General features: G+C 41.0%; 2 protein-coding genes across 3 annotated transcripts in view; one reads left to right on the forward strand and one right to left on the reverse strand.

The window, feature by feature from the left end:
• Positions 1–763, forward strand: part of LOC105458950 (facilitated trehalose transporter Tret1-like) — a 4051-nt gene extending 3288 nt beyond the window's left edge. The window contains exon 6 of the mRNA XM_011704587.1: positions 139–763. Coding sequence (XP_011702889.1) covers positions 139–528 — 390 coding nt within the window. The 3' untranslated portion in view covers positions 529–763. The remainder of the gene's footprint in view (positions 1–138) is intronic.
• A 236-nt stretch (positions 764–999) lies between these two features.
• Positions 1000–15778, reverse strand: part of LOC105458951 (probable G-protein coupled receptor No9) — a 44542-nt gene continuing 29763 nt past the window's right edge. The window contains exons 3-11 of one of the 2 annotated variants that reach the window (XM_011704588.1): positions 14857–15533; positions 9338–9475; positions 8667–8765; positions 8423–8550; positions 7203–7340; positions 6409–6691; positions 5017–5178; positions 4193–4506; positions 1000–3490 (exon numbers count right to left, since the gene is read on the reverse strand). In XM_011704588.1, the coding sequence (XP_011702890.1) occupies positions 3376–3490; positions 4193–4506; positions 5017–5178; positions 6409–6691; positions 7203–7340; positions 8423–8550; positions 8667–8765; positions 9338–9475; positions 14857–15117 (1638 nt within the window). In that variant the 5' untranslated portion in view covers positions 15118–15533 and the 3' untranslated portion in view covers positions 1000–3375. The remainder of the gene's footprint in view (positions 3491–4192; positions 4507–5016; positions 5179–6408; positions 6692–7202; positions 7341–8422; positions 8551–8666; positions 8766–9337; positions 9476–14856; positions 15534–15778) is intronic. The other variant, XM_011704589.1, reaches the window with a different exon arrangement.

Below are 15778 nucleotides of genomic sequence, written 5' to 3' on the forward strand. Positions count from 1 at the left end.
GAGTCATTATCTTTTAATCATTAATAATTAATTCATTAATAATAATAATTTTTAATTGTATGCTGGTCTTTGCAATTTCATGTTTCTACATTGAAATTTCTTAATTGGATCGATTCGCGAGCCTCTCACCTGTTTCAGAGCTCGCATGATCTCTCGAGCATCTCCTGGATCCCTCTGCTCTCGTTCGCGGTATTCATCGTGATTTTCAGCGTCGGCTTCGGTCCCATACCGTGGTTGATGGTCGGCGAGTTGTTCACAAACAACGTGAAGAGCGTGGCGAGCGCTGTTACGGCGATGTGCAACTGGACGCTGGCTTTTCTGGTGACAAAGTGCTTCCAGGACATGGTGGATCTCATGGGAATCTCCTCGTCATTTTCCACATTCGGCATGATAAGTTTAATCGGAACCATATTCGTCGCCGCGATGGTGCCGGAAACGAAGGGCAGAAGCGTCGAAGAGATTCAGATCGAGTTGTACGGGACGCAAATTACGATCCCGAGGGAGGAAACAGCGGCGAGGGAAGCATGACGAAACACAACGAAATAATCGCTGAATCGAAGTGCTCAATTGTAGAAATATATATGGTTGTGACTCGTTTGTGCAATCGGGTGTGCATTAATACTTAATCATGCGTTAATACTTAATTAGTCTGAAAGTGCGATTTTAAAAGATTAGATAGAAAGGAATCTCCACGGGATCTCCTTTGATTGACATATTAATTACAGAAAATAGTTTTTACCCTGAGGGTAAATTTCAACGATATATATATATATATATATATATATATATATATATATAAACGATCTATTATTTTTAGATTACTACATCTAAAAAAAATTGTAAATATATGAGACAGAGATTCCTGTTATTCTTACTTCTTTTTAAATTTTCAGTAGTATTGATTTTAATACGTACCGTGTAGAACCCAAGTTCGCGCGTGGTCCGCTGAATTTCCGAGCGCGTGCGAATTGTGAAAAGATCACGGATCTGTTTATACGTACTCACATATTTATTTCCATTCGGTTTCTTTTTTTTTTTTTTACTTATTTATACGATATCACATAATACATGAATCACGCATTTTTTTTTCTTTAAATCGATCGGTCGTCTCGCCGCCCCCGTCGAAGTTAAACAATTGCACAAAGCGATCTGGAAGCGAGGGAGGGTAGGGGTGGAGAGGGTAAATCGCGTAAGTTCCGCGAGGACGAGACGTCGAATCTTACGCGAGAGCGTGTCGAACGTGCGGCGTCGCCTGGCAATATCCGCGCGCAACATTGCTCCATTGTACAATGTAATACATGTGCATTTTCGCATGCGCACGGCGGCGACGACGTGTGGTGGCAAATGTTTGTCGTACAATCGAATACGCGTGGGATAAAAAGAAACGCATGGATCAATGGCATATCGAAGGAGAGAAAGAGAGCGTTGCGATCTCATTCCATGTATGGATTCCGGAGAATCGTTCGAATGGAAAAAAAAGGAAGGAAGAGGAAAGAGAATGGATGAGGGGGGAAGGAGGGGGGGGAGGGGGAGAAACGCCGATTTGTGCGAGCGTGCACGCGAATATCGGTTCATATAGAAGATATAACGACATACTTAGCATGTTGTTGCGTACACATAGATATCGATATATGTACATACATTGGGAGGGTCTGTGTGTATGTGCGTGTGTGCGCGCATCGCTCGTTACGTCTCGTTACGCCTGTCGGATGCTCGTTCTCGATCGGAGATGCGAGGCGCGACCGTCCAACTCGCACTTCCTTTCCCGGCTTGAGAATAATTTCGCGATGATTCTCAAGGTCCGCGCGCGAATCTCCGATATAGCGACGTAGGACGAGTGCGTGTGGCGCGATACGCACAGACGTACGTTGCGGACGATCAGAAGCGAATTAGTCGATCGGTCGAAACCGATCGTCCGCTCGAAACGCGGGAGGGAGGAAGGGACTCGGGGACTAGAAGCTACACGACGTGTAATTCGCTTGCGCGAGCAATCGTATATCGGAACAAATAAATAACATTGCAAAAATGGCTTTGTGTGTGTGTGTGTGTGTGTGTGTGTGTCTGGAAGAACGGAGAGCGGATAACTTTCTCTCGTCGCGAAAACGGTGCACTCTACTACGGGATGACGAAAGAAGGCACACCGAGTTGCGTACATGTTAATACGAAATTAATCGGAGATTCATCATCTCCGGGTCTAATAAACGACCGTTCGTTTTCCGGTGACTTGCGCGGGATATTTACACGTGTATATACTAATACTGTGTACGATATAATTCACCGCGTCTACCGGACCGCAAGAAGACGGTCGTTTGTACGAAGGACAAATCGTGCGAAGCTCCTCGTAGTAGCCCAAAAGTACAAATCGAAGCGAAGCGCCGCGACGATTATCGCGAGGAAGCGCGGATCGCGCGAGATTTCCAGGTCCGCGCGATCCGCGCGAGGAAAATCGGTTTTTTTTTCCCCTCTTCTCCCCCTCTTTTTTTCGGCCTCCTCGCGGATGAAGCGCCGCGTTCCAGGTCCGTCGCGCTGGAATCCAATTCCGAGTAGAACGCGTATCGCAAAGCGCCACCTCGGCACTCGGTTTCCGTCGACCTCGCCCGCAATTACAGCGCAAAGGCAAATCGCACGGCATCCAGCAGCTTGCCTTTTTAAATTTTTTTTTCTCTCTTCTTCTCAATGGTAGATGCCCAGAAAATTGAGGAGACAGAAAAGCGAGGAGAGCAGTCCGCTACTCGACTTTACCCCTCCGCTCGGCTTCGCGTAAACTCGTTACAGCGAGATCACGCGATTCTAGCGAGGAAGCAGATCAAGCGTCACAAATTATTTGCTCATCTCGCTCAAGAAACTACCCGGCTTTTATATCCCTGTTGACCTGGCACGATGCCGCCGTTGTAGCGAGATCACGTAAACAAGCATCAATTTCTTTTTCTTTTCAACGAGAGAGAGAGAGAGAGAGAGAGAGAGTAACAAGACAAGCTAAACAAGTGGTGTCTCACCCGTCTCACTTGTCGTTTGTTACCTGACTGTTATTCGCCTATACAGCTACCGACGTTCGTGCGTTCGCGGCGATAGACGGAGATAGAGTTTCCGGGCGTAATTTTCAGCGTTCACCGAGTGAGGTCTAATTTACGCGAAACGCTGACGCGACGTTTAGTCTAGCAGAAATGGCGAAACTGATTCACGTTGGCACACCAAACGTCGAGGAGGCCGCGGCTCGTCGTCGTCGTCGTCGTCATGACGTGACGGCCGCGCGAGGACGTGTCGGGCGCGGCCCTCGGAGCACCATCGCCGTCATCAGAATGAGAATATCCTCGCTTTGGAGGACCGGGGATTGAAGGTGACGCGCTGCGTGCCAGCTCGGACGTGTCGCTACAATCATCTGGATTCGCTCTGCGAATGGCTCGCCTCCAACGACGGATCCGGATCCGAGTCGTCGATGGAGGTCCCGTGCTGAGCCGTGCGGATCGAATAACTCGGGCTCCGTTCGTTCCTAAACGTGAGAACACACGCGGAATTCGTTCCCGTGAGACAACGGCGATTGTGCGAATGTAATTCTACGGATTTCTTACGAATTTTCCTTTCTTTCGCGCTAATTTGAACTTTAGGATCTATAAAATATTCGAAAAACATCTCTTTCAACTCGATTCAGCCGAAATTGGCTGCTATTTTGGAGTCGAACCACACTGAATTGATCGCGCATTTTACAATCTAGGTGAAAAATACGATCATATAACCAGGCGAAAACATTGATCTCCCTATATAAAACTCGATGATATACATCATCGTTTACGGTACATAAAACATGATGAAATTTAAGGATTTTCTTTTATGTGGACCGTATAAAAAAAACTTTCTTTGCGTTTAGGTTCAACGGATATGGACGGATAATCGGAACAAATAAAAGACTGATACGCTATAAATATATATAGACATACGTGGCAAGATTTTTCCCTAAGCTTAAATCTTAAATTTAAAATTTGTAGACGAGAGACGATAGGTACTTTTAACCTCCTCTTTTACGACGCGCGAAAGCGCGATCGCGTAAAAATAGAATCGCAGAATGCAACGTACTTTGTAATACAAATCGGCAACTTAAAATGCTTCTTTTACGCGGCGCGAGAACGGTGCGACCGCGCAAAAATAAATCGCGCGGTACGCGCCTCGACTTTGTAATACAAATTGTAACACTGACCTCATTGCCAATTGGCTGCCGTCACTGCCGCGTCGCAGGGTGTTGGCGCGCTGTATGCACGAGCACTTGCAGCAGATGATTCTCTTGAAAGCGAAGCGGAAGTCCTTGCTGAAGAGGGCGTAGATGCACGGGTTTATCGCGGAATTGCAGTATCCCAGCCAGAACAGCACGCTAAAGACGGTCGGGTGTATGCAGTTCGGGCAGAACGCGCGCACCAGATACATAGTGAAGAAGGGCAGCCAGCACATGATGAAGCCACCGACGATGATGCCCAGGGTCTTCGCCGCCTTCGTCTCCATGCGAAATCTCTTCACCTGCGTACAGCTTTGTCTCAAGCATCACCGCCGACCGATGTGACATTGCAAATATCTTCGGCTTTGTTAAAATATGAATGCGCGTATCAACGAAACAATATATCTTCTACTTTTAACGAAGTGGAAGGATATTGAATGCGTATCAACAAAACAATATCTTTCACTTCCAATGAAGTGGAGGATATTGACTCTCTTATGATACACGCATTCCTCCGTTTTTAACAAAGAGGATATTTTTATAATTCTCTCATAATATATTTAGTAATTTCATCTCTAAACTCTACAGTCTATACACGATCCAATTTAATTCCGACAAGTGATTCAACATTGACGAGACTACGACTGAGATTGTGAGATTGAAATGAATTTCCGTCGTATGATATATGTCTTACGAAGCTATCGAATGTCGGTCGTCCGTTTTTATGTAATGTTTGAAAAATGAATCCGGGATAGCGAAAGTTCGAAAGCCGTAAAAAAAAAAAAAACAACGAGCCGACGTGAGGGACGCACTTGGGCTTTTATGTTTCTCTTGCCCAGCTTCATCACTCGCGGCTTCTCCTCGTTGCTCGGCGTCATCTCGCGCAGCGACAACTCGTCGCCGGTCACCTGACTCTCGCAGCTGCTCCGCCTGCTCGGTCTTTTGCTGCTGCCGACCCTATTGACACCACCGACCTGAAAGGGGATTTAACAAGTCGGCCTTTACGACTCCGACACACACACACACACACACACATGCGACACACACAAACGACACACACCACGCGTGTCTATATAAAATACAGATTCACTTTCGCGCGAGATTTACGGACGCCGTAAAACGGCCGTTGTTTCATGACGACCGCGAGCAACGTCTACAGTCACACTATTGTCAAAGGTATTGCCATAGAGATCATATTCAGCTGAAATTTCGACGTCCTGCATCTTCTTATTACGAACGAGAGAACAAATAACTGCGGCACAATGCAATTTATGGACTCTTCCAGGGATTGAAATTTAATTATTCACACTTTGATGCAGGCACAAAGACATTCCAGTCCGTTATTTTATCCCGACTGCTTGCAAACCGTTTAGTTTGCGTTTTCGAGAACACGTTCGAAATGAGAAATTCAGTTCGCGCAGCTTGTCTGTAAAAGCAGCGTGATATCTCCAATAAATTACCCACGTCTGTCAAGAATGAGAAACGACAAAACGGGATATGTTTTTATTTCTTATTCCTGAATACATATATATGTATTTATATTTATCGATGTCAGCGATTACGCGCATGACATGGAAGCCCTCAACGAAACGGATACGTGTCCATATCCTGCTTCGTTTTGTCCGTCTGTAAATCCGCGCGATACGGACTCACATGCGGGAGAATAATCACGATCGACGATTTAAAGGGCAAATAAAAGCTCGGAGATCCTCCGGTGAAACAAAACAGCGAGGGAAAAGAGGAAAAAGAGTGAATTTATACGGCTCGATAGCCCCGTCCGATCGAACGAGTGCCTCGGTTTTATTGAACGAAAAAGTGATCCTTGATTCGTTTCATTTTGCAAAATGCCGTCGATTAGCTCGCCAATAAAAAGCGTGTGCACTCGAAATTGCAGCGACAAAATGTCACTGGGAAAATGCGGTGCTGGAGCGTGAAATTTACGCCATGTTCGACATCGTTCTCAACTGTAGAGCTGTAAATTCCATTCTCCCGATCGGACTTGCTATTATAATTAAACAGCAATGAAAAATGTATAAAATGAACCTTCTGTTATAGATTGTATGGAGAAAAAAAAACAACACCGTCTTAAGAAATGAAAAACAAAACAGGTCGGAAAATTAAAAAAGGATCCGTGCATCTCAAGCAGTTATGTAATTGCGTCCTCATATGAACGCGAGTGGGAAACTCGTTAAGATTCAATTTACCTTTAGATGCGTGTTCCGCGAGGTCGGACAGAGCTGCGTCTGCGTCTGCCCGTTGCTGTAATGGACCGAGATTTGCGAGCATCTCGACGGCGTTCTCTCGAGGGTGTTGCACTTGGTGTTGAGCGTCTCGGTGCTGGGATAGGAGACCGAGATCTTGATCTTTTCCCGCTTGACGGAGCTACGGCCGCTCGAGTCCGGGCTCCTCGAGTTGCCGTTGTTGCTGCCGTTGTGGACGCTACCGCGGCCACGGTGTATTCGTAAGGTCAGTCTTTGTTCGTCGAACCTGCATAAGAATGGGAAAATGCGTCGTGTTCTCATAGGCATTCTCTATTATTATGCCTGCCGGCAGCACAATGAAGCTTCCAGAGAAAAAGAGCTTCCTCGCTCTCTCTCTCTCTCTCTTTCTCTCTCTTGCGGAGAAGCTCAACAGCAGACCCGCGAAATGATGAGAGAACAAGGCGTGGAAAAACATATTTGAATGCAGGAAAATTTATTCGCAACGCCATTAAGAGAGAATGATAATAGATTATAATTTGAAGATACGATTTGTCTTATAGCTAACATTAAAAATTTGTCTTGATAGAGTAATTAGTATTCGACAAAATGTGCTCGATTAGGTAAATAAAAAGTCCATTGACGCGAGATAATCGGTATTCGTATATCGATCGCGCAAATGCGACACAAATAAATATATGTGATAAAATCGACTACGGGATTATAAAAGATAAACTCACTATAGCCTAGTAAACGGAAGTTTCGGAACAAAAAAACAACAACTGCGCGCAGAGATTTACCTGGTGCCAAGCATTTTCGAGGCTTTTGTTGTCCGAAAACCTTGATTAATAGCCCTCGTCGTGGAAACTGCGGCGTTGTAGATCCGCCAATAAAAAAATAGCATTACCAGCATCGGTATGTAGAAGGAGCCTAGGGCGCTGCAACACAACAGTTGCGCGATTGCGATTTCCGGTCACGCTGGTGATAATCGCGGTTCCCCGTTTCGCGATAACATATCGGACACTTCTGCGCGTAACCGGCACGTGCGAACCATGCGGTTTAACGCAGATCGGACTGTCGCGAATATAAATTTGTGTGTGTGACTATCGGTTTTAATAACGGACAAGATGATCTAATCGAGAAACACGAGTCATCGGCAAACACTCGAAACGCGTATCAGGCGTTTACGCATTTATTAGCTTATTGATCGGTATTATACGATGCCGTATATAATCAATTTTTGATGTGTGGATAACACGATAGCACAGAAATAAAACTGTTTTTTTTTATCGGTAGTCGTATTTACAATCTATTTCGGATTTAATTTGAGAATTAATGTTATGCTATTGTTATTGTGTTGTAATATTTGTCAAGCTACAAATGTAATCCAATGACCTTTTCAAGCTTATCCATTTCTAGAATGGATGTAAAATATGTCAGGAGTGATTCGTATGAAAAGGAGAATATGCTTCTATCTCATGCAAATATCAATTTAAAAATATCTGCTTCAAAATTAACGGCCTAAATTACATGATTGCTATCTTCAAAATTATCGTGATTTTGTATGTCATACAAATTTTCAGAATTTAATACACGTATTATATGTATATACATGTACAAAAAATTTACTTGTTAAGTTTTGTTGTATATATACATACATAAATTTGCTATATATAAAATAAAATATATGTATAGTGTATACATAGATTTAACACATTTAAATAAAAAATAGAATATCTAAAATAACTTTAATTCTGCTTTCTGATTATTTTTACAGCGTACGTTAAAATATATTAATATATTACGCAGGTAAATTGAATAATATTCTTTTCATTCAGGGAAGACATTAAAAAGGCATTTTCTCGTTACATTCTGCTATTTTTACGGCTGCTATTTCGCCGTAACAACGGAAAGCCAATCGTATGTATAATGCAAAGAGAAAAGTATTCGTGCATAATTTCTCGCTATTGCGGCTCACAATCCAATATGTATGTAATGAGGGACTCCTTGATGGACTCACCTGTAAACGACGTAGCCGGCGTCGTTGGTCAGCTCGCAGGTCCATGGGCACGGCTTCATCGGCACGAGTATAGTAGTGGTGTTGGACGGGCCGTACAGGGGATACGTGTCATTGTACGTGGTATGCGACTGCGGGAACAGAGAAAGCGATTAAAACGCGCGCGGGAGCAAAATCCGGCCGGGGCCGATTGGAAATCGTCCCGAAATAACAGCGCGAAGGCGGATTATCCGCGGTTAGTACGCACCCGTTTGTCCTTCCAGCCCACTAAAGGCGGAAAACAGATAACGAAGCTCGAAACCCAAACGGTGGCCACCAGCAGCCTAGCCCTCTTCGTCGACATAAGCTGGATTTATGAAAACGGGAAAAAAAGATGACAATTAACGAGGAAATGCGCGTCAGGGACGCGATAATTGCGTAGATAAGTTAATGCGATTAGTCGGTATATATAGTGCGTTCCCATTTGAAGAAAAAACTTACGACTACTTCAATTATACGTTCTCTTCATTTTTCGACGCGCACAAGTTTTTATGTTTTTTTTTAAATTATTTTATTATCAACAATTTTTTAAAATATGAAAGATCAATATGTCAGCTCCGAAATTGAGTATCGCAAATAGAGTATTTCGCGAACAGTACAAATATAAAAACACAAATAAAAATTTGAAATTTCAAACAAATAAAAATAAAAAAAAAACCAAAAAATTTGAAATAATTTTAAGACTTTATTATCAGCCGTCTACACAGAACTTCCTTTTAATCTCGCTTCTTTTCGGCGTTGTCTTTTGTTTGCGTAAAGTGTTACGCGGAGTATTTCCGTTGAACGAACGCGAGTTCGAGCCGAGTGGCCAAATTGACGCGTAACGCGCGTCTGATCTTCTTGGGATAATCGTTCTCATGAATGCTGAGTGGTACTTGCCTGAGGATAACTCATTGGTCTGGTCACAGCCAAGTACCTATCCAAGCTGATGGCGCATAAATTCAATATCGATGCCGTGCACATCCAAACGTCGACCGCCAGCCACACGGAGCACCAGAGGTTTCCGTATATCCAGACCTTTTGAGAGAAAGACGTTTTCAAGAGAAATTCACGATCGACATAAAATGTCAGTGGCAAAGAATCTTCCGTCCTTTGGCGAATAATAATAATTATTTAACTTCAAATATGACCAGAATAAAAATTGCAAAATTTTGCAATACGCTTCGCTTCATTCTCTGATGGATGTGTGTGAAAAGCCGAATTGTCAAAATGCCGATATATCGCGCATTAAAGTGAAGCTTATCGCAGTTAGGCAGGCAGGACGATTCATGCGTCTGATTGATAGCGATGCGTATCTCGTTACTGTAGCAAAACCTACGTGTAGCGCGGGCAGATAAGACGCGGGGGCCGGCACGTGTCAATCGTCGGATCAATTCCCATTCAGGTCGGTACGGTGATTCACAATGTAACCACGTACAATGGAATCCCAATGTACTGCGTCCTGCATGCGCACATCTCTCTTTCTCTCTGCGCCCGCGCGATGTTGCACGCACAACGCATCGACATAATGACGAGAGCAATACAATCGCGCGCGCATCTCTACGGGGGGGGGGGGGCTACAAGTTGCTACAACCACCTGTTCAGAATCAGCCAGCGTTACGCGTGTTACCGATATCGGAATTCAGTAATTAACCTTCATTATTTACAATCAGATTACTGTAGCTATATGACTGCGCGGCCGCCGACAAATTGCAACTAAATCGATCCTCCGTTCTTGTTTGCTAATTTTTTTAAATTTACTGATCGCTCGTTCCCTTTTTTCCGCTGTATTCACGATCTAATCGAACAACGGAGATTTCTAAAAATTTCGTTTTCGAACTTCTCGGCTGATAATAATTGCAGTTCTTGAAAGAGGAATGTTGCCACTTTTCGAAAAAGAAGTAATTTTGGTGATTAAATTAAAAAATTGTATACGATAATAAAAAATTTGAAGATATATACGCAAAGGGAAAATTATAAATATGATTATAATATCTTCCGCTTTTCTATATTAAGTAAGTAAATTCTGTCTAACATATTCAGTAAAATCTCGAGTTGCATGTGTGCTATTAATAACTAATGGAAAAACTCTATTAATTATTTGTTATTATGCATGCAGTAGTATATGTAAATATAGCCTCTCTATAGAACCTCGTTTTATCTTCGTTCTCAAACTCGCAGAGCCTGACAGCGCATTATTTAATTAAAGCTAATTTTATCTCATATAATTAGTAGGCGGCATATACAGATACATTCTATTAGCATACTCGTGGCACATTAATTAAACAATATCCCGAGGCGTTTAATTTCGGGAAAATGACACGAGAAAAAATTAAATTAAGCTATAGTATATATTTTGCTCATAAGTCTTACAATCTTTTTTTCTTTTCCGATTGTTTCTGATTGAAATTAATATAAACAATAACTAAATACTAAGAAAATACCTTTAATTTCAGTACTACTTTATTATCTATCTTCATTTTTTATTCAATTGCAAGTTTGTATATTACATTTTCATGCAGCCAATGTTTAATAGAGTTACATCGTTCATTTCTTATTTAGCATCTTTAGTATTGTTGTGTCTTACTGGCGCAGCGATCGATATCTAGTCTGCCGAATGAAGTTATTTAACAATAAGTCATTTTTCTATCAAAATATATAAACCGCAAATATATACTAGGGGAGACCGGGGACAAAAGTAACAGTTGTAACTTCGTGAATATTTTCAAAACTATAATAGGTATATGTATGTGACGGTCAAAAATCATTAGACAGACCGATTGGTTTGTTAGTTCCTTATCGATCCACACGAAACGTGCATGTGTGCAGGAGCAAAAATGCTTTCTTGATTTGTCAAGTAAGTTTTATTATATGCACAAAATCTAAAATATTTTTGTTTTTTAATAGTTGAAGTTATAACATATTATCTTAAAAGGTTTTAGTGATCATTTATGTTGATGATTTGCATATTTTAATTAATTTTCATCTATGTATTTATTTTGAAACTTTACTTAGACGGTTGTAGCGTTATAATTGTTCGGATTTGCTTGGTTTTATTTAAATTTTTTTCACAATGTTATTTGAACTTATTAGAAAGAAAAAGAGCGTTTTTTCGGTTTTATATAGATTTTGTCTTTTTTATTTTATTATAGTTTATTTTATTTTAATAAATAGCTAATTGTTTACCTATTATATAAATAATATAATACAATCGTCCCCCTCTACTGTTACAACCGTCCCTAGGGCTGGGGACAGTTGTAACAGTATTCCTCATAGTGTTTAAACAGTAATAATTTTTTTCTTAGTTACATTACAAGATTGAACACAAGAAAATTTTGTACTTAAATAAATTCTACATCTAAAGATAAAGATTTTTTAAATGTAAATGTTATAATTTAACTGTTCTAAGACTTTAAATTCAAAATGTTACTTTTGTCCCCGGTCTCCCCTATGTGTCTCTATCGCGAGGACGCTCCTTATTACTTATTTTCTTCTCTTTATGCCGAGAAGAAGCTTCTCCGGCGCCACTCGACCAATTTCTCCGGAAGAAAGAAGCAACGAGGAAGAAAGATCTTTCGGAGAATGAGTCGTATCGTGATAAGTGCGCGATGAACTAACTTGCGCTATATCGTGTAAGCTCCACAGCTAAATGGAGTACCGCAGTTCGAGCTAAGTGAGATTCACGCCGCGCACTTCCGCCCTCCATCCGTTGCCCACCGACCCGTTTCCACGTTCCCGGTGAACACGCGTAAACACACGTAATATCGCGGGCACCAGCGGAAATCCAGGCTGGAAGGACCAAAGGGAAAAGCCAACAAACTGTTGCATCCTCCGTGAATCCCACTTAAACCATCGCGCCGGCACGGCTGATTCAGGATAAAATGTACCGCCGTTCCACCGCGCCGTTTCTTCCCGCAATACTTTTTAACTGTATTAGAAAAAAAGTGAGACAAGGCTCAAAGGGACGGGACAACGAGTCCCTGAGAGATACGGAGGAATTACCTCGTCGTGAGAAAAAGATGAGGCGAGAAAGGAACGAGAGTGTTTCGCGATTAACGATGCGATATTCTCGGAAGAAGAAAGGAAATTCTGCCTTGAAAATACTATTTTCTTTACATGTGGCGACTTATTTTTTAATATAAAAAATATATCTTTTTGATCTTGATATTTTTACAAAGATATTTTAGCTATGACTAGAAAATAATAAAAAAAATTTCTAAGAAAAAATCCTTTTTAACCCAAAAATATATTACTCAAATAATAATACTAAACGCAATAATATTGAATAAGAGATGACAAATATTATAACGATTCTATCGAATCGACGAATTACGGTAAAGATTTTAAAGAAGAAGAAAAGAGCTCAATGAAATGACGACCACAACTATGACGTCCAAAGACGCGAAATAAATTATATATTTGTTAAGCACTTCTTAGATTGCAGTTTTTGAATTAAAATTAAAGTAAAATTAAAATCAAAACCAACTTCAAATATTGGAGATATTGCACTTTCGAATATTACGTTTGCGTACGTTTCAGAACATTTTAGTAACATTTTTCGTAAACAATGTGCACTCCATCCACCGTAAAATACACCTCGTCTGTGTGACAACAAGCGGATATTGCGTGAGACAGAATTCGGCGCTTTGTCCAAACTATAAGGGTAAATCGATGCTGTCGAAAACCGTGCGTTAGTGAGCGTCCAATGGATGAAATTTCGCTGGCAGGCAACTCGTCATATCGATACGTCATAATGCCGTTGCGATTGATGCCATTGTGCCCGGCCGCCGTATGAAAAATGTACTATTGATTGCGACAAAGTGAATGCCGTCGATTCAAGATGCAACTCTGACAGAGTAATATGAAGCGCAAAGCGTGATGCGCTGCTTTAATAAAGCGCGATCGAAATTTTGTTATGATAAATGATTTTTATCGAACGCATTCTTTTTGTTAGTAATTCTATTTTTATAATAATTATTAGAAAAATATATTTTATTGTTAATAACATCTATTTTTCTAAAAATATATTTTATTGTTAATTATGCTCTTTTTAAAATAATTATTTAAAAAATAATAGAATTTTTAAAAGAAAATATAATATTTCCTAACAAGTGGAACCCATTTTACTGATGGACAGGAGACATAAAGACAATGATAAAAGTTCATATAAATGTGCATTTGGCTTTATTTACCGAGTTATAGTTATATACTTGTTCCAATAATATTAAGCTGCTTACCTTTATAAGAAATGCTAAAAAAATAATCACTTCAGCCTGAACGCAAGCAATTTTTTGAATGAACGATTTTCTTACAAATGAATAAGTAGTGTAGGGCCTATTGGCTGGCTTGCGCGTTCCTCAGACTTAAATCCATTAAATTTTTATTTGTAGGGGCACTTGAAAATAATTATTTATTCCCATTGCAAGAGCATTAAAATACTTCGGTAACGTATATATAAAAAGGTTGCCAACAAATTCGACGGATCCAATTAAAAGATTACTTTCAGCACTTCTTAAAAATAACTGGATATTACTAGAATACAAATATAACTATAATTCGGAAACAAAGCCGAATGGGACACATGTTTATATAAACTTTTATCATTGTCATAAATAGTTCTCAATAATGCCTTTGCGAGCCGACACGGATGTTGGTGTGTAATAATTTTTACTGTTACAATATCAAGCCATATACAAACTGTACGCCGCATATACTGTCGGTCTTGAAACACAGTTCTTACATGAGGCCAGAATCCACTGTAACGAAGAAAGAAAAAAATTATTTACAGATTGGGGGGGGGGGAAGATTCTTATAGATGCTTATTAGCATCGAAGATATTAAATTGTTTGACAATTTAATTCGTGACAGTGGGTTCTGGCCTCATGTAAGAACTGTGTTTCAAGACCGACAGTATATGCGGCGTACAGTTTGTATGTGACTTGATATTGTAACAGTAAAAATTATTACACACCAACATCCGTGTCGGCTCGCAAAGACACTATTGAGCTATTTATGATTATTACTTATACGAGCCTCAATTTCTTCAAGTTAAATTTTATCATTGTCTTTGTGTCTCCTGTTCACTGGTGACGTAGATTATACATGTTAAGGAACACTGTATATGATAAAAAGATAAAAATAAATAAAAATGTATGTAATAGCATCGAATCCATCAATCTCAATACTATCTTAATTCTCTCTTTTCACGCACTAAGAGTCATAGACTTTTGCATAATGCATAAGACATAAAGCATAAGAAAATCAACCAATCAGAGTCCTTCATTTCATACTCTAATTAGTTGATTCTCTTATGCCTTACGTTTTATGCGTTATGCAGCGTTATGCAAAAGTCTATGTCTCGACCTTAACATCTATTCATTATTCTATTGCCAATTAACGTATTGAAAAAAAGATCTCACCTTATAGACTTCCCAGGTCGCGCTGAACGGCAGGACGGCGACGCCGACCATCAAATCGGCGACCGCCAGGCTCACGATGAACATATTCGTCACGTTTCTCAGCTTGCTGGTACAATAGACGGCCAGAATGACCAGGACGTTACCTATCACTACCATGACATCGACGATCGCCAAGACGATTAGGGTAATCACGTTCCACAGGCTTGACCACTCGACGCCGTCGTACAAAGCAGCGCATGCGGTGGCGTTCAGGTCTCGCATTTTAATTAACTCTCGCGGTCCTCGGGTGCGCCCATGCGATCCTGTCGAAGGACTCCAGAGGATATCGGGCACGGTGACGACGACGGGAGACGCGAGCTCGGTGGGACGCGCGAGGCATCTCCGGGCCGTCGTGACGGGATCGGATGTTCCTCCGCGCTAACACTTAAATTTAACAGTACTTGGGACTTCGGATTACTTCACTACAATCACTATGAACTTTGCAGGTCTTTTTTTTTTGGTTCACAAAACACCACAATAGTCCTCTCGCACTACCAGAAATAACAGCCGAAGACTTCTGACTGGGCCGATCGATTCACTCGACAGGCGAGGGACTAGAACTTGAGGAAGCTCGATGTTTACCGTGGTCCTTGAACCCGAGGGCAACCCCACGCTTTCTTCGTGTATTAATCTATCGACTAGTTAAGTTTGATTACTTAATTAATTATTTCTCAGTTAATTTATATCTTACGCAAGTGTCGCCAAGGCGTTATGCAACTTAATTTATATTACGCCATGTAATTTCGCGATCAAATAATCTTGACGTTACACAGGACATGAAGACAGGAATTGCAGCTCTGAATTATTCTCAAGACTGTTACAGAACTTCCTTATAACAAAAAAAAAAAAAAAAAACGACGGTCAAATTTACCGGACAAATTCT

Source organism: Wasmannia auropunctata, unplaced genomic scaffold (genome assembly GCF_000956235.1).
Source record: "Wasmannia auropunctata unplaced genomic scaffold, wasmannia.A_1.0 LD334250.1, whole genome shotgun sequence".
NCBI classification, from domain to species: domain Eukaryota; kingdom Metazoa; phylum Arthropoda; class Insecta; order Hymenoptera; family Formicidae; genus Wasmannia; species Wasmannia auropunctata.